The sequence below is a fragment of the Psammomys obesus genome, unplaced genomic scaffold, assembly GCF_907164565.1.
Source record: "Psammomys obesus unplaced genomic scaffold, mPsaObe1.curated_primary_1811, whole genome shotgun sequence".
NCBI classification, from domain to species: Eukaryota; Metazoa; Chordata; class Mammalia; order Rodentia; family Muridae; genus Psammomys; species Psammomys obesus.
The window spans coordinates 6,543,631-6,569,995 of NW_026585504.1; the positions used below are offsets into that span (position 1 = coordinate 6,543,631).

General features: G+C 46.1%; 1 protein-coding gene across 1 annotated transcript; it reads right to left on the bottom strand.

Annotated features, from left to right (window-relative positions):
* Positions 1-25,945, bottom strand: Tgm3 (transglutaminase 3). The gene is made up of 12 exons (XM_055605193.1): positions 25,714-25,945; positions 25,256-25,495; positions 24,503-24,621; positions 23,099-23,227; positions 19,322-19,499; positions 19,085-19,220; positions 11,734-11,837; positions 10,012-10,257; positions 6,136-6,444; positions 3,604-3,761; positions 575-708; positions 1-149 (listed from the first exon to the last, which is right to left on the bottom strand). The coding sequence occupies exons 1-12, from the start codon at positions 25,943-25,945 to the stop codon at positions 2-4; spliced, it is 2,133 nt and encodes a 710-aa protein (XP_055461168.1). The 3' UTR covers position 1.
* Between the last annotated feature and the right edge of the window lie 420 nt (positions 25,946-26,365).

Below are 26,365 nucleotides of genomic sequence, written 5' to 3' on the forward strand. Positions count from 1 at the left end.
TTCACTCAGTCACATCAATGGTCAGCATGGCCTTGATTGCAGGGAATTTATTACAGGAAAAGTCAGCGACCAGCTGCTTGGTGCCACTCCGGGTGGGCCGAATCTCAAATCGGATCCGAGACTTCTCCTTGGGGCGCAGGGCTGGCACACTGACGGGGAAGGATAGAGGTTAGTGTTGATGTGAAATCTAGAAGGTTCAGGCTATATGGGCTGTATAGGGCTCCAAGTTCTGTTCTAGTGGTGTCAAACAGTGCTACCATTTCTTCAGCTTTCCCAGCTGCCTCTTAGGTGAGCTGGTTCCCTTCAGTGACATCCTGCTGCAGAGGGAACAGGTAGTCTTACAGCTCCCAAAATACGTTGAGCCCTAAAGATCAGATCTTAGCACTGGCAATTAGGACTTCAAGCTTCATGAATCCTAAACAAAATGAAGACACAGATTCTTGCATACCAAGCTCCCCAAAGAATAAAGATCTGAGTCCAGAAGGTTCTCTGCCTGTCCTACCTAAAGGCTCTGGGCAGGCCCTCCTATCCCACTCTTGGCCACGCCACGAAGCTGCTTGGGCCCGGGACTCACTCGATTTTGAGGTTGCCACGCAGCAGGCCGCTGCCCTCCACCATCAGCACGCAGTCCCTCACCGGCTCGTCCAGGGGGTTGGAGAAGAGCATCTGCACGTTCACAGGTTTCTGCACCCGCGCCCGGTCCAGCACCTGAGGGGAGGGTTCAGGGGTCAAGACATTATGGCGGAGGAACAAAGAAACATTCTCTAGGATGTGTGAGAGCAGGCCATTTCATTTAGTCCTATGGGTTGGACGGCCTCCTAACCTCCATGTGGGGTACCAAGACGTCACCACTCTCCCCACAGTATATATGGAAAACCTGGGCTTAGAGAGAGACTCTGTGACTGAAGCATAAAGCTCGGCGTTTCCAGAATAGACGGCAGCTATTTTTGGGGAGAGAACCAATGCCAGTTAGTTTTCTTGAGGCCCCTGCTTATGTTTTTTTTTTTTTTTTTTTCTTAAAAAATCAGTGTGTGTCTGTCTGTATGTCTGTATGCACACACACTCAGGAGGTTAGAAAAGGACCTCAGATCCATGGAACCATCTGGTATGGTGTTGGGAACCAAACATGTGTTCTCTGTAAGAGCAGTATATGCTTTTAACTGCCATTTCTCTAGCCACCTTTTCTTTTTTCCCCATTAAAGCCATTCCTGGGAGCTGTCACAGGAGAACAGAGCAAAGACTCCTGAGGTTGCCCACATACAGACTCATAGCCATGGTCCCTTCTGGGCTTGGTCACAAGCACTGGGCCAAACAGGCCGTTTTTCTGTGGTGACACCCAGGCTATCGATTTCCTTCTCAAGTTTGGGAGCCCAGAGAATTCCTCTGTGCCATTCTGTGGTCCAGCAGGACTCCAACGCTGACTAGGATGGGGTCATAGAAGAAGAAGGTGGGATTTGGGAGCACAAAAGCAATACAAACTGCTCACCCCGAAAGGTTAGGGCTGTTATTTGCCTGCTAAGCATCAGCCATGATCTGGGCAGACATAGCTGGTAAGGAAGAATAATTAATAATCTCTCACCATCTAGCAAGGAAAAAATGATGTCATGGAAAGGAAGAGAGTGTTTTGGAAACATGTTGAAATTGCCTGACTGGCAGATTTTCTTGTCTTCCTTTGAGAACTGATGGACGTTGTTGAGTTTGTTTGTCTTTGTTTTTCTTGTCGTTAGTGCTCATGGCTACCATTGCACAGTGTCAAAGGCCAAGTTCAGACCAATTGGACAGCTCAGGGAAATCACACGCTGGGAGGCAGAAGGGCCTACCTGGTCCCAAAGCCTAGGCTAGTTTTTGACAGACACTGTAATATGGAACAATATATACTGTAAATAAGTGAAATATTAAATATCATGAATAATGTCATCTCTTTCTTGGAACTCGAAGTATATGACATAATTTGAAGAGAAAAGCACAGTTTTGTGCTGTGAGGATATGACAGTGCTATTTGTGCCACAGTCTTACTGTGGACATTAAATTTATACATCTATATCTTTATCTTTATTGTTTTTATTAACCAAGTTTATAAACACACAAACTTATATTTTTAAGTATCTGTTTTTTTATGGTTATGTATTAACTAAGGTCTATAAATATATCCAGACTGGATAAGAAACGCTGGTCATGAACTCGAAGGTTCTCACCCCTTTGGAAAATATTCAGGTTTTATTTTTGATCCCATGGTCTAAGGTCCCCATGTTAATCTATGTTAATTACCAATCAGTGTTAGATGACACAAGAAAATTTTACCCAGGATATTTTTTTTATGCATTTTCTTCATCATGAGTTTAAAACTCTGACACTGTACTGAGTGAGCCACACATTGACTTATTTGGTTGATAAAAATATCTCTGTTTTCTAGAAGCTCAACAAGAGGGGAGGATGTTTGAGAGAAAGAAAATTGGGTGTATCTTAGAAAGACTCAAGGAAACTCAGTATGGCCTACTTCTTGACTGAATCAGTGAAAAAAAACGTTATCATGTCTTTAAAGACAAATTAGACATCATACAGAAATCCAAAAAAATGTCGAACGAAACTGAATATGAATATATGAATAAAAGATGTAAGGATGTTTGAGGATTAGGGAGTAAAATTAGGAAAATTAACTTAATTTAAATGCTCATCCTTTTAGGACAAAGTGTTTTTATAGCTGAGCCGGTCACCGCCCAGTATTGTTGCCCAGCTTTGGGAGTTGGAGAGAACACTCGGCTGAGAGGGACAGAGAGAGCTTCCGAGAAATGCCTTGTGAAGCAAGGGAGGCCCCACTGGGCAGGAGCTTCCCTCTGGGAAGGGAGGAAGGGCAGCCCAAGCCACCAGCTCTGCTACAGTTGTGCCCATGGAGGGTGCTGTTCCTGTTTTTTGAGGTATACGTGGTAAGGTGACCCCAGAACAGGATTAACACCTGTTCTATTGGTATTGGCTACCAGACAGGGGAACAATTTGTTATACGAAGGTATGCTTTTAGCTGGGACAAATGTTTAGAATGTTCTGAGGGCGCCTAACTGGTGACCAGGCCTAATCTGTGAAGATCCACCCTGAGAGACAAACATCTTCTCATTCCCCTGACAGCTGGAGGAACAGACTTAGCCAAAGGAACCCGGATACAGAGCCAAGTCCCTTTAGATGCAAGGCCCAAGGCTGGAACTACTGTCCCCCAATGGCTGTCAGATTACCTGAGGTCAAATCACCCCGATTCTGAAGCATAGCTGGACCATAGCTGCATGGGGAAATGGGGTCCTGCTCAGAGTGGGCACCCTATGCCCCTGTTTGGACACCAGGAACCCTAGGAGCTATGGGAAGCTTAGGAGAGGTGGGACCAGGGCTGACACAACTACCTGGATCCTATACCATGAGGACTCATGAAATCAGAAGTGGGATTGTGCGGGAAGAGGCAAGCATTGTAAATAGATAAATTAGACGAAGGGTGACCCAATCCACTAGGCTCTTGTGTACGTCGCTAGGGAAAACCCTGCCTTTTTTGCTCACTGCCTGGTGGCTAGTGGGGTTCCTAGGACAAGGGTCTGAGGGGGGCAACCCGTCCCATCCTCTTACCTCCAGGGTCAGAGTAGGGTTGTCCAGGATGACATCCCGCTCCACCACCACCTCAGCCTCATCCGCCACCTTGCAGATGGCTGTGACCCGGATCATGTTGTCCGCCTTCAGGTATCTATCATACTGAGAGTATGTAATCTTCACCGGCTGCTGTCTTTCTGAAAGGAGAAGCAGGGCATGGGCGGGCTGGGTGTGAAGATGAGCTCTGAGATCGTCTTTAGAACTGAGTTGAGGGGGGCTGAGCTGGCAGTTAGGTAGTCTATTGCTTTCAAAGCCTTCAGTACTCAGGTCTTGTGGGGTTCACGTATGTGTGTTTCTTGGATTTGGTTTGGATTTTTAGCGTGTGTGTGTGCGCAGAACAGGGGTTGAGGAGGTGCCAGGATGTAACTCAGCAAGCAGAATCCAAAAAAAGAGGGACTTGAAGGGCTGAGATGCAGCTGCCCCTCCCATTGCTGGGAAATGTCAGAGTGAGCTTCCTTGTCAGGGACAGGGGAAGAAAAGGATGCTAACTTCTTGCCTAATGGCAGTGACAATAAGGATGACAACACAGTAATGACTAGGAAGGGAGGCCAAGGCATGGACCTCCAGTCATCCGTTCCTCCAGTCATCTAATGAGCTGCCATTCTCGGGTGGCAATGCCCTCCCCTTCCTCCCTCCCTTTGGGCTCTCCTGCTTCAAAGCTGCTCACAGGCTAGGCAGGCAAAGCTTTAGAGACCACGCAAGGTTTTCTACATCATGACACTCCTCTTTTGCTTCACAAGAAAAGCCTTACATGGTTTCTTCTTGCCGCCTTACGAATAAAGTTCAGACCTTCAACGTGGCCCTGCCCCAACTGTGCAAAAGGCACCTCTTCTTGAAAACAAATAAACAAACACCCCACACTTTCTCTTTATTCTCTACACAGATCGGGCACATTTCTAACACACCTTGACTTGTGGATTTTCCCTCAAAGGAACATTCTCTTCTGGCTTCTCTCTAGGCTTTAAAGACTCTTCCTGTGACCCTGGAGACAGGATCCAGGGCCTGTACATGCTAAACTCATATTCTTATCGTGAGCTTTCACTCTACAAACATCTCCTAACCCTGCAGGTCAAGGGACTCCTCTCTCTTCAGATGGTCTTGGGCACTGTTCTCCTCCACACAGTTGTGCTTGGTAGCCAAGGCTAAGAAAACTAGGAGAAAGTCCCCTCTGCTTTCACTGCTGAGAGGATTGGCTAGAGCTGTCCCCAGCATGGAGAAGGCATCCTTGAATCAGAAGATCCAACCTTCTCAGTAGTCCGACTCTGAGGCTCATGGAGGGAAGGAGACTCATCCAGGCTTACTCAGAAAGTCCCTGAGCATCAGGATTCCAGGACCACTTCACCTGCCTTCTCTCTGCTTTTCATCTGTTTATTACAGATGATTAAAATTGTTTCCCCCTTCATATGGAATATGTTTTGGCCTACAGAAACAGAGTGTCCTGGGCAAGAGACGCACCTTTGGTAGATGTTTTGTCTAGCATTCAGAAGACCCTGGGCTCCTTCCCCAGGTCTTCTCCCACAAAAAAAGAGCTTCTTTTATTTATTTTTTAAATAGCAGCAGTTGCTTCTGAGATTGAAATTTCTGCTGGAAGACAAGCTGTGAAGAGATGCTGCTTTTTAGCAGAGGCAACACAGCTCAATTTCTCCTGAAATTCTTTCAGGGCAGGCTGTATAATTAATCAGTTTCTATTAATTCTTGAGGTGAAGCAAATGGCCACCCCACCCTTGTTAATCTGCTTTGTCAGCCTAAACTTTTCATAACAGCTCAAAGATTTTGCCAATGTGAGGCACACCTACATTCTAATCCCACAGAATCAACCTCCCTCTGCTCCGCCTTGTTCCCTTCCCACCTGGGCTGCCCTGGAGCAACAAGTCACCAAACCTCCCAAATGCTTAGATCTCCAAGAAAACCCATCACTGTTATCGGGAGTCCAGAAACTACACTCAGACCTTGAAAGCTGTGGGCAACATGAGGCAAGGATTTAAGACCCTAGGACCTATTGCAGACCATCCATGGCCAAACTTACAACAAGGTTCGGGGGATGAGGGCAGGGTAGCAGCAACAAAACCAGGAAACCAAGATCCAAGACCTCATCACTGGCCCTTCATCACTGTGGCACATGTAAGCCATATGTATCTGAAGCCTTATGTGTGCCTCCATAACATAGGTCTTGAAATCCATCCCTTTTAGAAGGTCAGATGAGGTTACATTCACTCTGGAAGTCATGCAGGGTGGCACAAACCTGTACAGGGCCTTGTGACATGGCTATGAGTTGGAAAAGCCTCCCTTCTTCCCTTGCTAGGGCGTAATAAATATGTAGTTAGCACCACAGTGACTGGCCTTGCTCATAGGACAGCAATTTCCAGAGCACTTGGACTAAGGCTTACCCATGGTAAGGAAGCTATTCACTTCTCTGCCCATAGTCAGCTGACTCATCAAAAGCCCAGCAAGAGCCCTTTGGTGATAAGCTCCTTAGATTTATTGACTCCAACCAACCACAGGATAAGTTACCTTCTTCAGGATCCAAGGATATTGTGGCAGACTCCTTCCATACTTCATGAACAAGGGTACCATTGTAGACGATGGTCCAGGCGGTCATGTTCACTGACACTATCTTCCTATCTCCAGTCAGGTTTTTGAGAATCAGGGCCACACTGACTTCTTTTCCGACTGCCAGTACACCGGTGACCTTGAACCTACCAGAAATGCTGGGCTCCCCTTCCTCCCCTGCCAAATCCCTCGCAGACGTAGGGTCGAAAGTTGCATTAGGCTTGAGTTTGCTCAAAGCCTTTTGGTGCACTTCTCTTTCCTCCCTGGAACCTGTGTGTTGGTGAGAGAAACAAAAAACAGAACAAGGATTCCTCAGGGATGTGGCTGGAATTCAGACAGTGAATAGTATGACCTGCCTGGAAAGTGACCTAGAACTAACATTGACACTACTTCTCTGTGCCAAGTTGCTCCAGGCGAGTGTCTGATTTTGTCAGGTCTCCACCAACCCTTCTTAGAATAAGGCTTCCAGATAAGCTGGTCTCTGGTCCTTTTCCAGTTCAAGTCCACACTGCTAGGAAGCCACCAGGAAGGCTAGCTCTATGCAAACATTATTTATGAAGGCTTCATCATTTCTTTGTTTTAAATTATATTTCTTTCATTTTCTCCCTTCATCCCTCCCTCTATTCCTTCTTTTCTTTCCTTTTCTCCCTTTCTTCCTCTCTACTTTCGATCTCTTTCTCACTTATTTTCCCTCTCTTTGGATGAAAGGTCTTTTGTGAGACTTGAAGAATAAACCAATAATTTAGAAACAAAAGGCAAAACTGAATTGAGAAGAGTTAGAATGAATCCATAAGCAAAACCGAAGCTATGAGAAAGAACTTCAGAACACCTCCCCATGTCCCCTTGCCTTGTGTCTAAAGGCACTTTGAGAGTCAGCAAGTGACACTTTTGTCTGTGCAAGTCAACAGGAACTTCCTGTGGCAAAAAAGGCTCTGAGTTATGACAAGTTCAAATTGCTGAAAAAAATTAGAGTCTTGAAAACGCAAGGGCTAATATAAGAGAGTGCATTTCCTGATTGAATAGGTGCTGCTGACTATGACGGCAGAAGCAGCATGCAAAGAGCATTGGTGACACTATCAAGGCCGTGCGTGGCAAGTAACTCCAAGCCCAGGCTGACAAAGCTCTTTGCCTTGACCTGAAGACACCTGCACCATACAGCAGAGGTCCTGGCCTCCCAAGAACATAAAGAGTGGCAATGTTGGCATTTGTGGCCCGTACGCGTTCCCCAACCAACTTGTGAAAATTTTAAGGTAAACCAGAAGGCTTAAGATAAGTACTCTACCAGTTAGTGAGTCCTTTCCATGAATTATGTAAATTTCCTGGCAGGGACTTCAGAGACTCACATACCTAAGAGAAACTACTGGTTTGGACTACTCTGGGATTTGGATGAAGAAAGAAAGATACTCATCTCCAGGGATCTGGAGCTCTGTCCAAGGATCCGCCCCTGTACCCACCCTGCTGCAAAAGGTGGCTAGATTACCCGACTGGAGAGCTCCCGGAAGGCCTGGTTCCTCTGGATGCCCTTCCATTCTCTAGCTGAGTTGCCAGTCCACACCCACGGCTGAAGGCTGTGCTGAGACTGAGCCTCTCTGCCTGAGTCCTTGAAGCAGGCATTTGCACAAGGAGGTTCCAGGGCCTATATAGGTCACCTGCTGAGCTTACTCAAGACTCTGCTTCCTGCTGCTGTTTTCCCACTACAGTTTTGCTATTGTGTAAATGCTTAGCAACCTATTTTATGAGCTTTTCCTGCCTGGGGCCCTCTGAGACCAAGTGGCATCATTGGGCAAAAAGATCTGGGTGACATTAGATAGCTGCTCCATTCTGCTGTCATGCATGATACTGGCACTGCCAGAGGTCCTGTAAAGAGCTTCCTGCCAGGCCCCTCTCCATTGCTTAGCAGGTAGAGGACTCCGGAGAAGCAGGCTCAAAGTGTGAGAGTAACAGAGAAAGTCCAGGCTCTCACAGCCAGGTAAGCAGTACCTAACTAAATAGTCTGTGGGAAGCCATAATTCTAGGGAGGGTACAGCTATCCAAATGGACAAAGATCACCATCCTACTCATTAAGTGCTTACTGTGTGCCAAGCACTGTACTGTACATTTTTTGTATTGAAATCCAACCCAAGAGAGACACTGCTATTCCTGTTTTATTGGCAAGGAGACAAGAAAATCAGAGAGCCTATGAAGCCTGTTATAAGTGATAGGTAGGAGTGACAGTCACCTTCTGTCCTGGCTTGTTTGGTCCCTGTTCCCTTACACCATGATGTTAAAAATACCAGTCAGGGGCTGGAGAGATAGCTCAGAGGTTAAGTGTACTGGCTTCTCTTCCAGAGGTCCTGAGTTCAAGTCCCAGACATGGTGGCTCACAACCATCTATAATGAGATCTGGTGCCTTTTTCTGGCCTGCAGGTGTACATGCAGACAGAACATTGTATACATAATAAATAAATAAATCTTAAAAAAAAAAAAAAGAAAATACCAGTCTGGCACCACCTGCCTCTCCTATGGCACCATCTGCTGTTTCATCTACAGGGGACCTGGAATAGGCATTAGGGCAGAACTTGTGGAAGTTGTCAGAATCAAAATACAATCACTTGTGTCAATCATAACAAAAATAAACAGCTAAATGAAGCCGGGAGGTTACAAAGGAAGAGCTGTTCTGCATCAATGCCTGATAATTGCTTTGGCAAAAGACTGCCAGAATCATGAGCTTCTACAACCCAGCAACGGAAGAACCACAGGACATCTGCCCAGCAGTTGTCTGCCCAACCTTGTACCAACACCACCTTCGTCTTTAACCACTGTGGCCAAAAACTGCTGTCTTAGAACATCTGCTATAGTCTTCCTCATTTCTGTCTCTAAAAACATTCTCCTTGCGCCGGTCCCTTTGACTACACAGATAGTTTACTGTGGCATGTGTGTTCTCTTTCCAGTGCTCTACCACCCTCAAATACATGCATTTCTCTTTTAGAGAATCTCAACAGTGTTTACTGACTGAGGGCAACCTGCAAAATACCCATCTAGCGGTGCCTAGAGTGGATGCCGCTGGCCTTGGAGCCAGACTCCGCCTCCTGGAGCCAGTGTTCTCCTGTGGTCACTGGTTAACACCAACAGCCAGCACTTGTCAGAGATTAGCCTGCTAAAGCAACTGATAAATTATTCTGGGCCATTTCTAAAGTTGAACTACACCTTCAAATGGAGAGCTTTGGTTATCATTGCTGTCCTGCTGGTTCCCAAAGCAACTTCTTAGTGACAAATTAGTTGGGGACTTCACAGCACATGGCTTCCAAGGTGACTGTAGGAAGACAGCAGTAATACAGATAATAGAGATTTCAGGGACCACGGCATTAGTCTCCTCAGACCTCTGGGCTGCTTAGGGGGTGGGGGCTATGAATGTAGATGGCACAAACCCATATCCATGATTTTCTTTGTCTATTTTTTTGTTGTTGTTGAGATGGCATTTTCTGTCTATATTTTTGAAGTGGACTGAGAGAGAAATGCGTCCCAAAGCCCTTGAGGACCATGCCTCTCCCTGTGATGTTCAGTCATAGTGACATATGCTCAGTCGTACAATTGAGAAAGGGACACACCTGAAGGTGGGCTGGGCTTACAGCTGTCTGGGCTCTAAAGCTAACCTCCTCAGGTGTTGTAGCTGTCCTTGATGCCTCTGCCCCAGTGAAGACAACAGGTGAGTGCTTAATGGTAGAGAGACATCCTCCCATCTGTGCAGAACTAGCTGAGATGGAGGGGTGTCAGGCAAAGGCTCTTTTCGCTGTACTCTCAGAGCTGTCCATCCATCACCAAGCCCCACATGGCATCACTCGTCAGCACCAGTCCTACCTTCTGGATGCTTGTACTTGTCTGTGACATCCAAACGTGAGTTGCTTCCCACCGCCTTGGTGCTGATATATTTGCCAATGGAGTGAGTGTCCAAAGAGTTCTGCTTCTTGTTGCCATTCCTCGTATTATAGATCCAGGTGATGCGATCAGCATTGACTTCCGCGAAGATAAAGACCATGTCGAAGTTCAGGTCCACGTCACCCTCTCGGATCCCATTGACTGAAGCAGGACCGCACTGGAACACACCTGATGGCCAAGATGCAGAGTCTGGATGCATGCAAACCACAGCTAAGCCCACCCGCTCCAGCCTGCCTAGGATCTGCCTTGCACCGACATGTCAGTCCTTTGCCAGACTTGAGCCCTGACTGTGACCCGTTGGTCTGGCACACAGACCATTGCCATTGCCATCATCACTCTGTACCAAGTCCCTGGTCCAACTTCACTTACGATTGGCTCAATTGTATGCGTCTCACCTGGCTGACCCACTGATGTCAGCCTGGTCTTGCCATGAAGTGCTGCCTTCCGCCTATGAACTCATGCTAGCCCAGAGGCGCATTGACCTCTTATTTCTAGATGTCTTTCTTGAACATCGAGTGCTTGGATCCCTTGCTCCTCTGAGTTCCTAACCCCAACCTTCATTTTTATCCTCCAGTATTCAACTCAGGTAGATTATTTGGCTAGATAAAGACAGACACATATAGAAACACACTATATACATATATACATACATACATTACATATTATATACATATGTATGTGTATTAGTCCACACGTTTGCCAAACAAAAAGATGCACACATGACATTTTATCCATGGAGGAGAGTGACTCAGATTTTTTTTTTTAATCATAAATCACAGATAGTAAATTTGACATCTTGCATACATGAAACACTTATCAATAGTCTTATTAGTCCCAATATTTTACTTTATTCTCCTTTCTGTTCTGTTTTGTTTTCACTTCTTGACATGGACACAATTCATTAACTTGATTTTATAACCACTCCTGAGTTGCACTGAAAAGTTAAAAACAGTGGCTAGGAAATATTGGAAAGGTTCCTCTCCAGCCTCAAATTTACAATATACCGTGGTTTTGTTAGGAAGGTCAGGTGTTACTGGGTGAGGTAAGGTATGAGGGTGACAGTAAGTGGATTTTTATTTTACGTGTTTTTATAATTATCTGAGTTACTCAGACTGTTTCAATTATATCATGTATTATTTTATATAAATATATATTAGTTTATACATTTTTTTTATTGTTTGAAAGAAACTCAAAGTGAAGGTAACAGACAAGACAGGCTTCTCTAGAGGTTAGAGGCAGAAGAAGAAAAACCCCAGAGGGTCCAGGATCCACCATTAATGGGAGAGAAGGAGGTAAAGACAAAAGCGACCACATGGGTGGCAAGGCAGCCAGCTACAGGGAGACTAGCCTCTCAGAAGGCACACAGGAGAGGCCGGAAGCAGCCCCTTCCCCTTGGGCCTGTCACAGACAGAGTAATAGGACTGGAGGGTACTCCCCCGCCCCCCTTGCTTGATCTGTGGTAGCAGCAGCCAGAGGGGCTGCAGAGGGAGGATCCATTTAAACAGCAGCATCAACAACACAAAATAAGGAGAACCCTATTTAATAGAAAGTTTCACCCCACTGGGCATTGTGCTAAGGAGGGCTTTGGGTTACTTCCTTCCATAAATAACAGAGTTGAGCTCAGAGTAGCTCCAGCACGATTACCTTGGCTCCTCTCCTGGGGGGTGGCGTCCAGCACCTGCCATCCATTGTATGAAGGGCCTAGGTCAGGCCGCACGAACCAGCCTTCATTCCAGACATGGAAATTCCTGCAGACAGAAGGCCACATAACAAGTGAGCGGCAACACCACGCCTCTGACCAACCGACAGAGCTCCCAGACCCTCCCTGAAGATGCTCCCTGAGCCGGGGACTCTGCTAGTCCCGGTGGGCATCATCTCCCTAAAGTCCTCCCACGCCTGGAACCTGAGGCTCAGAGACAGAGCTGGGGTGAGCGGGGGCCCTGCTCTGAAGAGTTAGAATCAAGGGAAAAGAACGTAACTTCATCTAGAAACTGCTCAGGTGTCTGGGTGACCCTTGAACCACGCATGCATGAGGCAGATCATGTAGGCCAGCAGATCATGTAGGCCGGCAAAGACGAGAGAACTGAGCAACTCCTACTGTACTAAGGTGATTTGCAGTCACGAAGGAGTTTGCTAGTAGACAGTTAAGACTGTAGCCACTAAGCACACCTTGGGTATAAGCCATACATTAATTTAGCATACATTAATTTAGCCTAAAGAGAAAAGACAGCCATGCGTTGGAGTTGCCAGGCAGCTCCTCTAACCAGAATCAGTGACATAAAGGAAAATATATTCGCAGAGAACAAAAAGAGATAAATAAGAATATTCTGGAAGGATAGAGTGGAACGTTTCCACTGCAGCCTCCCTGATATCTGAAATTGAATAACTCAATGGATGAGTTTGTTAGGAGAATAGCTACAACAGAGGAATGATGAACACACTTGAAGAGGGATCTGTGCATCACTTGAAGAGAGATCTGTGCATCACTTGACTTATCTAGTCTGGAAAAAAAAATGATGAAGAAGAAACAGTAAAGTAGAAAATAGGTACAGCACATACGCCAGACAGAAACATACCATATTAAGATTATAAAATACCTACAAATTAATAAAAGCAAAAGAAAAGAAAAACATGCCAATAAAGAGCGATGAAGTTTTCATAAGCACTATAAACAATGACTGAACAGATGACACTCATTTTAACCTCGACGCTATTAAAAGATTAAAATGACAAAGAGAAACCATGACAGCCTTGCAGATCCCGCCTGCTTGGCTAGCAGAGATTAAAGTGTAGGCTGCGGCCTTGTTTACTTTCAGGCAAGAAAGCAAGTGTTACTACCGGGGAGGATTTAAATCAGGATGGCCTTTGCAGAGGGCAATTTGACAATGAGTAGGAAAAAAAAAATCTCTAAAAATTTGCATACTCACTAAACCTGTACTTCCTCCATGAGGGATTTCTCCAGTTGTGTGTGTGTGTGTGTGTGTGTGTGTGTGTGTGTGTGTGTGTGTGTGCGCTGCTGGTGGTGGTGGTGGTGGTGGTGGTGGTGGAACTCATGAATATGCACAGCTGTTCAGGTTAAGGTGCTCACTTCAGCATTGCTTGTGAGAGCAAGAATGCTGGAAGAAAAATTTCACCAGTAAAGGGATGGCCGGATAAATTGTTGCACAGCGGTAAATAAAACACCACCCCGCTGTAAAATAAATAGCAAGCAAAGTGGAGCTAGTATTTAACACAGAGAGGTTGTCTCAAATACAGCATGAAGGGGAAAATGAAACGAAAAGTCTGTGTTTGATGCTGGTAATCCTGGATGCCGAAGCAGGAGGATGTGAACTCCAGGCCAGACTGGGTTACATAGTAACACACATCTCAAAGACAAAACAAACCCCACAATGCACACAAATGTAGTAATAATAAAAGTACAATTGGTAGAGGAGTTAAGGAAAAGAAACAAATGTTTAGAAAATTATGTATGCTATAAAAATGGCAATAGCAAAAATAATGCAAAGATGGAAAGTTAAGTATTCTAACTGCCTTCCGTGCAGTTACTCTCTTTTTTTGTGTGTGGTGGTAGGGGTCAAACCTGGGACCTTGTGTATGTTAGGCAAGCCCTCTGCCATTGGTGCATAGTCCTGCTCCTTTAGTCATCGACTCTATAAAATGGAAATAATTACCATCCCCCTTTTTGTGATTCTTAAACTGTGGCAGCAAGAAAAGCTATCCCCACACTGACAGTGAGTAAATTTGAATTCAAGTATAAGGGAGGGAAAGGGAAATGAATTTCGTGTTAGCAGGAAATGTGGTTAACAGTTTAAACACATGATTGATATTACACTTAAAAAATAATCTCGCTTTTGAAGGCTCTCTGATGGCAAGGAGCGTATGCTTATGATATACTATTTACTCAAAAGTATATGATTAACTGGGGTTGTAGCTCTGGTAGAGGGCTTGCCTTGCATGGGCGAGATTCTGGACTCTGGGCTGGGGGGCTGGTGGATTAAGGTGCTTGCTTTGTAATATTCCTGGAAGCCACATGATGAAAAGAGAGATCTGACTCCCACAGATTGTCCTCTGACTACCACACACTAACTGTGGCACACATCTGCACCCAATATAAACACACACAAACACACACACACGAGTTTAAACAAAGAATTAATATTAAAAAAATTTAAAACTCTAGGCTCAGTCCCCATACTGAAAAACAAGCAAATCCTATGATTGAAAGCTTCCAAATATGAAAAGTAATAGGATGCATCTATTACATGGTCTAGCTCGTTCTTGAACTTTGAAAAATATATTATCTTAATTCTATAATGAATTTTTAAAAAGCACTAAGGAATGGATAGGAAACTATCAAATGTTAAAACTTCTCTTATGTTTTGAGAATTCCTGTAACGAGAGAAAAAAGCTCCGGAAAAGACAGACATTCCTGCCTCAGAAGTCTGCTCCTTCCGGCTCCTCACCCGCACTAACTGTAATGCAAGCCTGGAAGTTTTACAAGCCATTACTCTAGAGCTTGTCTTGAGCTCTGTCACTTCTGAGTTCCTAGGGTGAGGAGATTCTGCCTAGAAAGTGGTCTCGGACCTCAGTTTCCTCTGAAGGTAAACTCCAAACACAGACTCAGGTACTGTCTCATGAAGACATCTTCCCAGATGTGGGGAGTGTGCGGAGCGGAACCCTGTGCTGCCTCTGAGCCTTGCACATCACCCAGGGGTTCTGTTTGACTCCATAACGCTGCTGTCTGTGTGCAGTTATAAACTACTCTAGTACAGCCCCTGCTTTTGACTTTGGGCACCCAGTATCTCAGTGCAAAGGCTAAGTCAAGCTCGCTGATTGGAACTGCTCTGGCTGGGGACAAGGCCACTGTGGCAGCCTTCGTGACCTCCATGCAGATCAGGTGGTGAAGGGTTAGGAGGGGCAGGAATCGGAAGGCAGAGATCTGTGCAGGAAGACGGGATGGGCCAGTGCAGAAGAATGGGGGCCAATAGCTCTTCTTTGAATACTCTACGCCCTAGGCAGGGCAGAACCCACCTTCCCCCTACTTTGGAGTTCTGCAAAACCTACAGGTAGGGTCCTGTGTGTGGTTACAGAAATTCAGAGGGAGAGGGAGAGGGAGAGGGAGAGAAAGAACAAGCTAGAGTCATCAAGAAACCTTGGGCAACTTTTTCTAATAATTTGACTGATGCTGCCTGAGCAATCTCCAGAGTCCTTCCCTTCACAGTGGCCCAGCAGGAACCTGGGTTAAAAACAGCAAAACAACAACAACAACAACAACAACAACAATAACACGCTCCTCCCCAACATGAAGTTATCCCGAGGACTCGGGATAGACAAGAAAGCTTAGCCTCTTAGGCCAAACCCAGCATCGGTGAAATGGCCTGAGAAAAAGGTGTACTCTTTGGAGGCTGTGGGTGTGATTAAAAGAAAGCCCTGGAAGAAATATCAAAGGATTCCTAACCCAGCCCTTCGGTTCATAGGCAGGAAATTAAGTACGAAAAACCCATACAATAAAAACAACAAAAAGTGATTAAGCAGCTTGCAGTCGGAGAGATCTGTCTCTAGCCGCTCATCTTTAGACAAGTTACAGGCCCACCAGGGGCTGGTTCCAGGATCCCCTCAGGGAAGCAAACTGCAGTGCTCACAAGGGATTTGAGTATTGTATGATATCATTTATCATATATGAATGAATAATGGAAAGCAGAGGTCTATCGCGTTCAGACAGACAAAATCATGGTAGGCCTAAGCACATTTTCAGTTCACAGGCGGTTGAGTCTGGGAATGTGGGACTCATAGAGAGGTCTGATTGTAATTCTTGGTGGGCTTCTCTTCCCTCTTCTGTAAGATGTCCAGGATCCTCCCTCAAATTGCCCCTAGTCCTGATGTTCTCCGTGTAAACGGAAACCCATTCATTATATCCCAACTGTAGCCCAGTCACAATTCGCAGTGTGACTTTGGGAAAGCCGTTTTTCTTTGTGGCGCCCCTGAGACATGTTTGGTCTTTTCAGGAAATGTCATTTACTGTTTAAAGTGAGCCAAGGAACCCAGCTTCTCCATCCAAGCGGGTTAGACAGAATCCAACCTAACCAGAACCCATCTTCCACATCGTGGTGGCCTGCCAACCTCCTCTGCAAAAGATCCAGATAGGAGCTGCCATATTTCTCAGGCTTTAGTCAGGGGAATAGACAGCAACAGCATTCTCTGGTGCTTGGGTTTAAACCTCCCTGAGTTCAATCTCCCTCCAAATCTACTTCCTCATTACAGAGAAATTATTGGGGGGATGGTATTATTCAACCTCTCAGTTCCTCAGTCCTTCACCTGTAAGTTGGGCCTGAAAATAAACAACCTAACAATATCTCTCTCCTGATCTGGGAAGTGGGAATGTCAGCATGGAGGACACTAGGGGGCATGCAGCCATGTGTCAGCTGCTTTACCATTGTCAACGGCTTTCTGATGCCTAACTCAAATTGATTGCTACCTTCTGTAATGTCAGGCTCATACCGATGGGAGTTTAAATCTAAAGCTTCCAACATTGATGACATAAAGCTTTAGACCCAAGATTTTCTGCCAGAAATTAAGCCATGCTTATTATAAAAGAATAGTAGTTCTGCTCTCCTTGGGTGTAATTGACCTGTGGGTCTCTGGAGGGAGCAGCCAGATCTCATTCCAAATTCAGGGTCTGAGGATAAGAATATGGTTGAGACTAAAGACCCAGTAAGAGGCTTGAATGATAATTGATCCTAGACCCACTCTTGTGCCTCACTGGTGGAGAAACGGGAGCAGGAGGACAAGGTGGCTTGCACAGGTCCACAGTATGTCAGTAGAGCTGGGAAACAGGGCTCGGGATTTCCTGTCCTAACCATCCAGGCCTGGTTCTCTGAACACAGCTTCCAGGGAGTGGGGTGGGGATTGGATATCGTTCCTCTTGCTGTCTGAGAAGGGGCCCACAAAAGAAGTTAGGAGAGCAAGGGTGACGGGCCCTACAGGAACAGTCTGATTCTAGATCTGGAATCTTCCCTTAAAGCCAACAGAATGACAGTGGAGTCATCCAGGTCTGTCTGCCCCAGGCTCTGCTTGCCCTAAAGGTGATCATGTTTGGAATAAATGACTAAGTTGCCAAGAAAACAAGCTCAATTTAAAAGCCCCCCTCCCCATTTCTGTTTTGTTGAAGCTTCTCTGGAGGATTCCTTCCTTGGATTCCAACAGGGCTTAATCTGAATCACTCGTCTGGACATCGTACATCATGCTCAGTAGCCATTCCTAACGCCCTGCCCCTTGTCCCCAGTTCTGCTGTGAATGCTTTCAGCAGAGGAACTGACTCTCAAGTTGTGTGGTCTCCTTGCAGCTCCTGGAGTGCTAGGCCATCAGAGATGGGCTAAAGCAAAAGATCAGCCAGGCTGCCCTTGTTTAGCGAGCTGTCTCCTCTAGACGGACAGCCCCAGTGATCAGGACTGACCATGGGGGGGGGGGGGTTCAGACCCAACAAACAAAAACTGGGAAGAAGGAAAAATATTCATTTGTGGGAAGCTGGAGGACAAAACTCTTGTCATAAGTATTGATGTCACTAGAGAAAAAGCTATATATCTACCAAGAAAGGAAAAAGTCCTAATCAGTCCCTGGAAAACCTCCCCAGGCCACGTGTGTAGATGCACATAGAATGCATGTTCACTGTCCTGGAGAGACCACACCTCCGTCAGCTCAGTTGTTGGCACAGGGTTGTTTATTTGTGCTAACAAGTTTCTGCACTTTTTTATTTCATTTTATTCTGTCAGACTAAACACGATTAAAAAAAGTTGGACCTTCTTATTCTGGAAGTACTAAATAGCATGCTATATAAAGCAATCTCAAAGATGGACAAAATGATATCTGCTATAAAGTTCATCCAGTCCTGTGGATACTTTTGTGAGCATATGTGTCATTTGAAACTGACTCAAGTGATGGATTATTGAGTGTGTGTGTGGCTCCTTATATAGGGAGACCCACACCTATCTATGCAGATATACAGATATCGACGCCATTTTCAATTGATAATAACCCACAATATGGTAGAAGCTTGCATGGTTGTAATTATATGCTTATATTGTAAACACATTGCTCTAAGTACATATCTTCTTATTTTAAGTTTTATTTAACTTGCTTCAAGCTGGCATCTATTTTAGATTACATATATCTGTGTGCATATGGCTACATGTGACTATAGCATTTTTAGGGTTAGAAATATATGAAGCATAAATGCATAATTTTTAAAATTTTCTCCTACATCCCAGAACAAATGTTTTTATTCTGTCAACTAACATGCATAATATATATACACACACGTATAAGCTATGAGAAAATGTATTGCTTTTTTTTTTTTTTTTGTCTTGTTTAAGAAAATACGCTGGACCTGGTAGTGTATACTTGTAACCCCAGCACTCACAGCGGAGGTGGAAAGATCTTGAGTCTGAAGTTGTTTTGGGCCACAGACTGTTCTCTGACTCAGAGAGAGAGAGAGAGAGAGAGAGAGAGAGAGACCCCTCCCAAAGGAAAAAAATTCTTAAGTCATATGGGTTGCTTGAGTTAAGATTAATTTGCATTTCTTTCTTTCTTTCTTTCTTTCTTTCTTTCTTTCTTTCTTTCTTTCTTTCTTTCTTTCTTTCTTTCCTTCCTTCTTTCTTTAAATCAGTAGCTTTAATTTTTAACTTCTCAACTGGGGCAAGGTCTAACGGATACTCTAAAGCCAGAGTGGTCTGCTGGCAGTCCTGGCCCTGCTTTTCACTGCCATCAGACCCTTCCAAGGGCTGAACTGCAGGCTCTTCAGGGTACATGAATAGCAGCAGCAGCAGCAGCAGCAGCAGCAGCAGCAGCAGCAGCAGCAGCAATTTCTCCTCTGAACTGGGCGTACCCCAGCTCTCTTGCTACTTTCCTTCTACTTCAGTGTGGAGCTGGGTTCCAGGGGAAGGTGAGAGAGTTTCTCAGACTTGCTGCTCCATGCCCGGGGAAATGGCTCATCACTTACCACACACTGTCACTGCCCTTCTCCAGGGGATTCCCCATGGCATCGTAGTACACATCCACACTGAGGTTTCGATCTGTGTCGTGGGCTGAGTTGAAGTTGGTGATCACCCGAGAGGGAACCCCCAGGCACCGCAGCACTGCAAAGCCAAAGTCAGTATGAGAATGCCAGATGTGGTAGAGATGAACATACCCCATTACTGACCACTGACCCATAAAAGGCACACCGCACCCAAGTTACCTGTGTTGAGGGTACCGGCAAAGACCCAACACTGGCCAAACTGGACTGGCCTGAAGCCAGACTTTTTCCATTGCTTGAGGATCTCCACGCTGCCATTCCACGTCCTTGGGTCCACACCGCCTGAATAATTGCCGCTCCAGTTCCCAGAAATAACACCGTTGTCATCATTGCCATTGATCTGTGCAGAAACACCCCCACATCCCAACTGAATCAATGCCATGTCCTGCCTACAAGAGTGGCTTACAGAATTCAGAACACAAGGCAGAAGATGAGGAAGCCATGAGGCCTTGAGTTCACTTTTCTGTAATGAAAACTGTAACAAATCACTTTAGAGGGAGTGGAGCTTTTATGAGGTTAGAGGTACTTTGTTTAATGGGCCACGTTTGATTGCTCCTGAATAACATCAGTTCTGAGCTGCAGGATGATGCGGAAGTAGGAGACTCCACAGTTGGTCAGAGGCAAGACAGGGCCTGGAAGTCCTATTTGCAGAAGACAATGGCTGTCTGCTTGGCGGGGAGTTGGGGGTGGAAGAGGGTGGTGTGTTTATGGTTTGAAATGTGTGTGTGTGTGTGTGTGTGTGTGTGTGTGCTTGTCTTCCAAAAATTACTTTACAACTTTAACATATAAGTTCTCAGAGAAAATAAAGATGGAATAATTAACATTTCTTCCTTCTTATTCATTCATCCGTTTGTTCATTTATTCATCCAACTTAAGTATGATTCTAGGGTGAGGAACACAAATGTGTTACAGCATTGACGGAACACTGGGTGAGGACTCAGGAGGCCTGAGTTCTATTTTGCCGTTTCTTTTGGAGCGTACATGAAGTACTTACAGAGGAAATGGTATCAAAGGAGTCAATGCTGGGTTCATCAAGTCGTCTGTGGAGCAGGGGTCTGAGATGAAGTGAGACCCACCTTCCACAGAGTTGTTAGAGCTGATGGCGGGTCCCTGAGGACTTGTAAATTTCTCTCTACTTTTGCATCGGCCCGGATTTCTCCATAACAAAACTTATAAAAGAGAGCTGGGGGTGGCCGGGGCTCAGTAGTTGGGCACTCGCTAGCGTGTGTGCAGCTGGGTTCCTAGCGTGTGTGCTGCAGTCCCCAGCACTGCATATACCCACACTCGCCTTCACACACTGCCCGGTGAGAAAGGAGAAAGGGCTCATCAGCTTCCTGTCACCTGTCTTCTCCTGGGTGATCTTGGGAGTCAGTTTGCCTCCCTGACCCTTCACCTTCCAATACAGGGAAAGTGAAAAGTAGACGCATGAAGGGTACGCCTCAAGCCATCCAGCTTCCAGAGCCCACTAAACCCTGCTGTTTATCCCCCCCGAACAGTGAAGGCCTAGACTGGGACCTCACAGAGTCCTCAACTGGTCAGGTCTGCCCCTTCTCTTTGGAGCACACCTAAGTGTTCCAAGGCTTGTGAAACTGGGCAGCAGACACAGGAATATCCTGACTTCGGAGAAAGATCCCAGCCCAGAGGGGAGCTTCATTCCCCATCACTTCTAGCGCTGGCGTGCAAACTGTGGTCTCCTTGAATAGGGAGGCTGTGCAGCTCCCGGGCTCCTGGGTCAAGGGTGCTTGGGGTAAGGTCATTGCTGGCTGAAAGCCTAGTACTTCAAAGCTCTGCATAAGCCGTAATTAGCTCCTGGCCTGGCCCAGCCCAACAGGAGGGTCGGGAGAGAGTGGCAGGGAGGCATGTCTGAGGAAATCGGCTCTGAGATAGTGTGGGTTGGCCCCAGGCTGAGAGTGAGTCAGCAGCTGCTGGAGCCAGCTGGCTTCAAGCTGGACTCACCTACTCTCTTTGCTGGTAGGAAAACTGGCTTCGTAAGTGGGCCTGAACTCTAAGTTTTACTTGACCTCTGCCTCCATTGACTACTCCTTATCCAAGTGACTAGTTTTGCAAGATTCAGCCCAGTCCCCCTTAACTCCAGTCTCCCTCCTGGCTATTCTAGGCCTCATGGATCTGAAGGTCCTAAGTCTCTTTGGGTCTACTTCACTTCTTTCCTGCAAGGCTCCCTTCCAGATCCTGTTCTTTGGAGAAGCTCTCTCTAATTAAACTAAGTCATCAGCATGCCGCCTGTTCAGATTTCTAACAAAGAAACTGGGCAGCTTGGGAGTGGTCCAAGATAATAAACCATGGGCCAGCATAGAAAGACGCTAAAGATGTTTCTGGATGATTATTTAGTTCAGGAAAGCTACAATGGAAAAACTCATTTAGATTCTTAGCCTTCACTGGACACAGGGTCCCACTGTGAAGCCCAGACTGACTAGGAACTCATGATCCTCTGGCTTCCTCAGGCTCCCGAGTGTCACCACATCCAGGGACCTTTAAATTTTTAAATCCTTTTTGATGAAGACATTCTGTACCCAGTGAGTGCAGAGCTGTGGCTTCCTCCAAGATTGTGGGGTGTGTGTGTGTGTGTGTGTGTGTGTGTGTGTGTGTGTGTGTGTGTGTACTGTGGTAGGAGAGGCCCTGCCTGACCAGACAGCTCAAGGCCTTGTTTGACTCACATCTGCACACTGTGAACCCATCACATTAGCTCCTCCGGCTTCCTTCTCTGTCTAGAAAATGAGTGGGGCAGTCTGTTCTCCTCCTGTCATGCACTTGAGCATTCCATGCTGCCAAGGAGGCCCATATCCCAGTCTCACTGGGCACATACTTCCCTTCCTTGGAGGCCTCATGGTGAAGCAGAGGCCTCACTTTTCATCCCCCCTCCCATCTCATCCCTGGTGAACACCTAACAGGTATGTTCTCATGTCATCTAAGACAAGCCATGAGCCTCAAAAGAGCTTTGAAACCAGCCATGCTTGGGCTTAGTTGTGCCTTTGCTGCTCAGTCACTACCCCATGTTAGGCAAGCCGGTAGCTGACAGGAGTTCCATGTTCTCTATTGGCAAGATGGGCAAGGCCATAGCTACCAAACGCGCTTGGCATGGCTCAGAGGAGACATGGAGTGCGTGGATCTGATACACAGTCACATGGCAGCACAATAAGCTATAGAGGAACTTTAATTCATAACATAACTGCTCTGGCAAGAGACCACATCCAAAGACCTTCCAGGTCTGTGTGACCCTGCTCGAATACAGTCACACCTTTAATGCCAGGAGACAGAAGCAAACAGATCTCTGAGTTCAAGACCAACCTGGTATAAAGCAAGTTTCAGGCAAAGAAAATCGTAGGTCCAGGTGTGGTGGCCCACACCTTCACTCAGCACTCAGGAGTCAGAGGCATGCGGACCTCTGAGTTCTAGTCAGTTCTGTTCAGGCAGTTCAGTTGAGTCAATGAGCTGAGAGGCAGTACAGTGGGGTTGAGTTCATGGCAGCTCAGCTGTGGTATTCAGAGGCAGTTTTACTAGGAGATTTTTACAGAGACAGTTTTACAGAGTAAAGAAGCTAGATATAAGTAAAGACAGAATGAGCCAGAGAATGAAAAGGAGCCAGACAATTAGAATAAATTGCTAGAGTTAGTTTGAGGCCAAGAGGAGCTATTCAGTCAGAAGCTGAGAGAAGCCATTTTGAATCCAGTCCATTTGGAGAGGGGTTTGGGCCAGAACATCTGAGTTGAACCTGCCAGCCAGAGTTCAGAAAGAACTAGAAAGGGTGAGCTTATTTAGCAGTAAGTCTGAAAACACTGTAGGCTTAGATTAGATTGTACAGAGGCTAGAAGCTTCCAGAACTAGGTCTAGGTTAGCAGACAGGGGCAGTAAGCCTCGGAGATGACAATTACATCAGGAGAATAACAGCAAGGAGTGACACTCTCCCTTCCTATTACTTACCATGGCACTCAGCACCCGACAAACGTATTTGGGATCATTTCTGCGGGCCACGTCAGTTACAGGGTCACGACGGAAGTTCAGACTCCTATCCAAAATGGAGAGGCTGATGCTCAGAATGTCTTCTTCATACTGTTTATAATGGGACCACATGTTAAGATGAAAGAAATGACCCATTGTGTTGGCTAATTAAGGGAACAAGAAGCATAATGGCGAGGACCACAGGATCTCCCCACGCTCTTTCACTTTGTGGCCTTCAGAGCTAAGAGCTCTTAAGGAGCACACTGCAGCCAGCCTTTACCCGCCCACTCCACTAACGCCCACAGGAGCCAGCATGGCCCAGTTGACCCACAGCTCGCCGTGGACTTGGGAACAAGTTGGCCTTTCTAGCTTTGGCTTCTCAATCTGCCTAAAGACCGATCAAGCCAAACTCATCTCAAAGTTCCTTTGTGACTCTGACGGTGACCTTGAGCATGTCATTTAGATTCTTGGAAAGCTAGGTATAAAAATAAAATGTGTGTCCGAACACATATCTAAAGCTCGTTTTTACAAAATAAGGCACACATGAGCTGTTCCACACACTAGCTCTTCTTGCCATACATCTTTGCATTTGTTTCTCCTTCTTCAGGAAATGTTCTTCTGCAAGATAGCTACCTCTCCAGGCTCAAAAGCACCTTCTTAAGAAAGGCTTTCACGAAGCATCCCACTAAAAATAGCTCTGCTCCCACCCCTGGGTGTATAATATGCTCTTATCCTCATTTTTTTTTTTAAATGCAGTCAACACATAGACTCAACTTAAAATTTGCTATAGTTAGCTGCATAGTGGAACCTGAAATGGGCCAACAGGAACCTGATCACCCACTTCTCTGTGTGTAGGTACCCTGACTACCCAAGGAACTTCATTCTGATGCCTTTACTTATCACCTGGAAAATAAAAAGTGAAAAGGCGTTCCTAAACAGTTTCTAAGTTGAGAAACTGTGGGAACTCTCTGGATTCAGATGGTAATGTAAAACAAAGGCTATTGGCTGTGAAAGGCCAAATATACACAATGATGGAGCTTTATCACATTTTTGTGTGAGATGGAAAGAGGGAGCTACATTATTGTCCTGGGATTCCTTGCTGTGCCTTTTTCTTATTTGTGTGTCATGGCATCAGAAATATTTCACCCCATCAATTCGGTAATGAGTCCATCTAGCCTACTAGACTGTGACTCCTTTGGAGCAGGAAATTTATTCATCTGTATCATTGGCGTTCAGCTTAGGGCTTAGAACAGAGTAGGCAATCAACGAATGTGTTCCAAATGAATAAACAGATAGAAGAGCAAAAAAACCAGACAAACTCTGCTATAAGCCCTGAGCATATTGGGCATTAGGGAGGTAACGCCAGCTTTCTTATGGTCTTTTTACCTGTCCAAAATTCCAGCCAACCATGCCAATTCGATTTGTGCTGCCCACGTAGATGATGCCAGAATCTTCTTCAACATACTCTTGTCTTTCGGCGTGGTTACTCATAAAGACATCATCCGCTATTACACACATATACACAGACACACACACATAGAAAAACAAACAAACAAACAAACAAACAAACAAAGATAACTTAGTGAACCAATGAAATCAGTTCTCTTCCCACTCCTGAAAACTGGTGTTGGGGTTAGAGCAAGAGTCACTTTGGGTCCATCCCCCAATCTCTATGAAGAATGAAGTCTTGGGCTATGAGGCTTCCAGCTCTCACGGTGGGCACTCAGGCTTGAAAGAGAAGCAAGGCTGGCCTAAGAGTCTAAATACTGGACCCAAGGATGAGATATTTGCTCCTTCAGATAAAAGGGTACTGCCACATGGTAGAATTTTACCGTAGCCATTGCCTCTTATAATTTGTCATTCTGTACAGTGTATAAAAGCTCACACAATCCCCATGGAAGCCCCAGAAAATAACACTATGATGTGCACTTAACGGGGAAGAATTGGAGGATGAGCTTAGATTCGCACAGCTGGTAAGTGCAGACCTTCTGAGCAGCAGCTCTTCTGCCCCTTCCACAGCCCACTAACTTTCACCAATCAGATCTAGGCAGTCTACAAGGAGCACACCCTAACCATCTTTCTCTTTCACACTCGCCGCTTCTGTCAGGGCCATGTGGGAACGTGGGGTTAGAGACCTACCTTGCAGCCACGGGTTGAAGAGCACTACGAATGTGCCGAGCCTCAGAGAGGCGACCCTGCCCCTGGAGGAGAGCTCCAAATTCAGTGTGTACCACCCAATGGGGGCATTGGCAGGACTGGAAATAGAGACGACCAGACTGTTGTCATTGTTGGCCTTGAGCGCTGCGCTCCAGCCGCTTGTACTTCTCTCGGAGACTGAAAAAACAGCCTTTGTCCTGGCTGACTCTGAGGGCTGGGGGCCTGTCAAAGAGAGAGAAAAGTGAAGGCAACAAAGGGGTGCTTCAGAGAGAAAGCAGGCCTTGATGCAAGTTTCTCTAGGCCAGTGGCTCTCAACCTGTGGGTCACGGCCACCTAAGACCATTGGATAACACAGATGTATTTTCATTCTGATTTCCAACACTAGCCCAGAGCCCAATGGGCAACTCAGGACTCGTGTGCGGAGGGGGCAGAGTGAGTACCCGTGGAGGCGATGAAATTTAGATCTTCTCCAGACTCAAGACGTCGGTTGCAGAATAATACCATCTCCCAGGGGTATCCTCTTCGCACGATGAAGTCCTGGCTGGAGAACTTGTCTGTGTGGTGTGCCCTCCGATTCACAGACATCTGCCAGTTGACATTTTGGATCTCTAAAGCTGTGAGACAGAGAGGAGAAGCTAAAGCCTTGTTGGGGAGGGGAGAAGCGTGCAGCATGCCAAAAAGGCATCCAAGAGGAAGGGGGCAACGTAGAGCTGAAGGTCTAGAAGCAGTCCCGTGAAGACACAAAAGCTTTGATTCTGCACGGCAGAATGGTCATCACTTGATTCCATTCAGCCTTACTGTACTCAAGTACTCCAATTCACATGACCCAAGATCACATAAATGCCCTGCCTTCCAGATGGCCAAGCCAAGGCACACACTATTTCCTCTGCCCGGAGTCTCTCCTTCCACCTGATGACTTGTTATTAGGCCTTGAGGTGTAAGTAGGCTGAACACTCAGGGAAATATCACTCAACCGGCGAGAAGAACCGTGCCAGGAGAGACTGGGGAGACAGTTTGGTGGTAAGGTACTTGCTGTGAAAGTGAGAGGACCTAGGTTCAGATCCTGAGCCCTACATTAACAGTTGGGTGTGG

What these genes read in the sequence shown, in the direction of transcription:
- Tgm3 (XM_055605193.1), bottom strand. Translation starts at nt 25,945, where the DNA reads ATGCTGCACGCTTCTCCCCTCCCCAACAAGGCTTTAGCTTCTCCTCTC. An exon ending in TGCCGGTACCCTCAACACAG is followed by an intron (nt 19,221 to 19,321) that starts GTAACTTGGGTG and finishes TTGGCTTTGCAG; the next exon opens with TGCTGCGGTGCCTGGGGGTT. An exon ending in CCCCCAGGAGAGGAGCCAAG is followed by an intron (nt 10,258 to 11,733) that starts GTAATCGTGCTG and finishes CTTGGCCATCAG; the next exon opens with GTGTGTTCCAGTGCGGTCCT.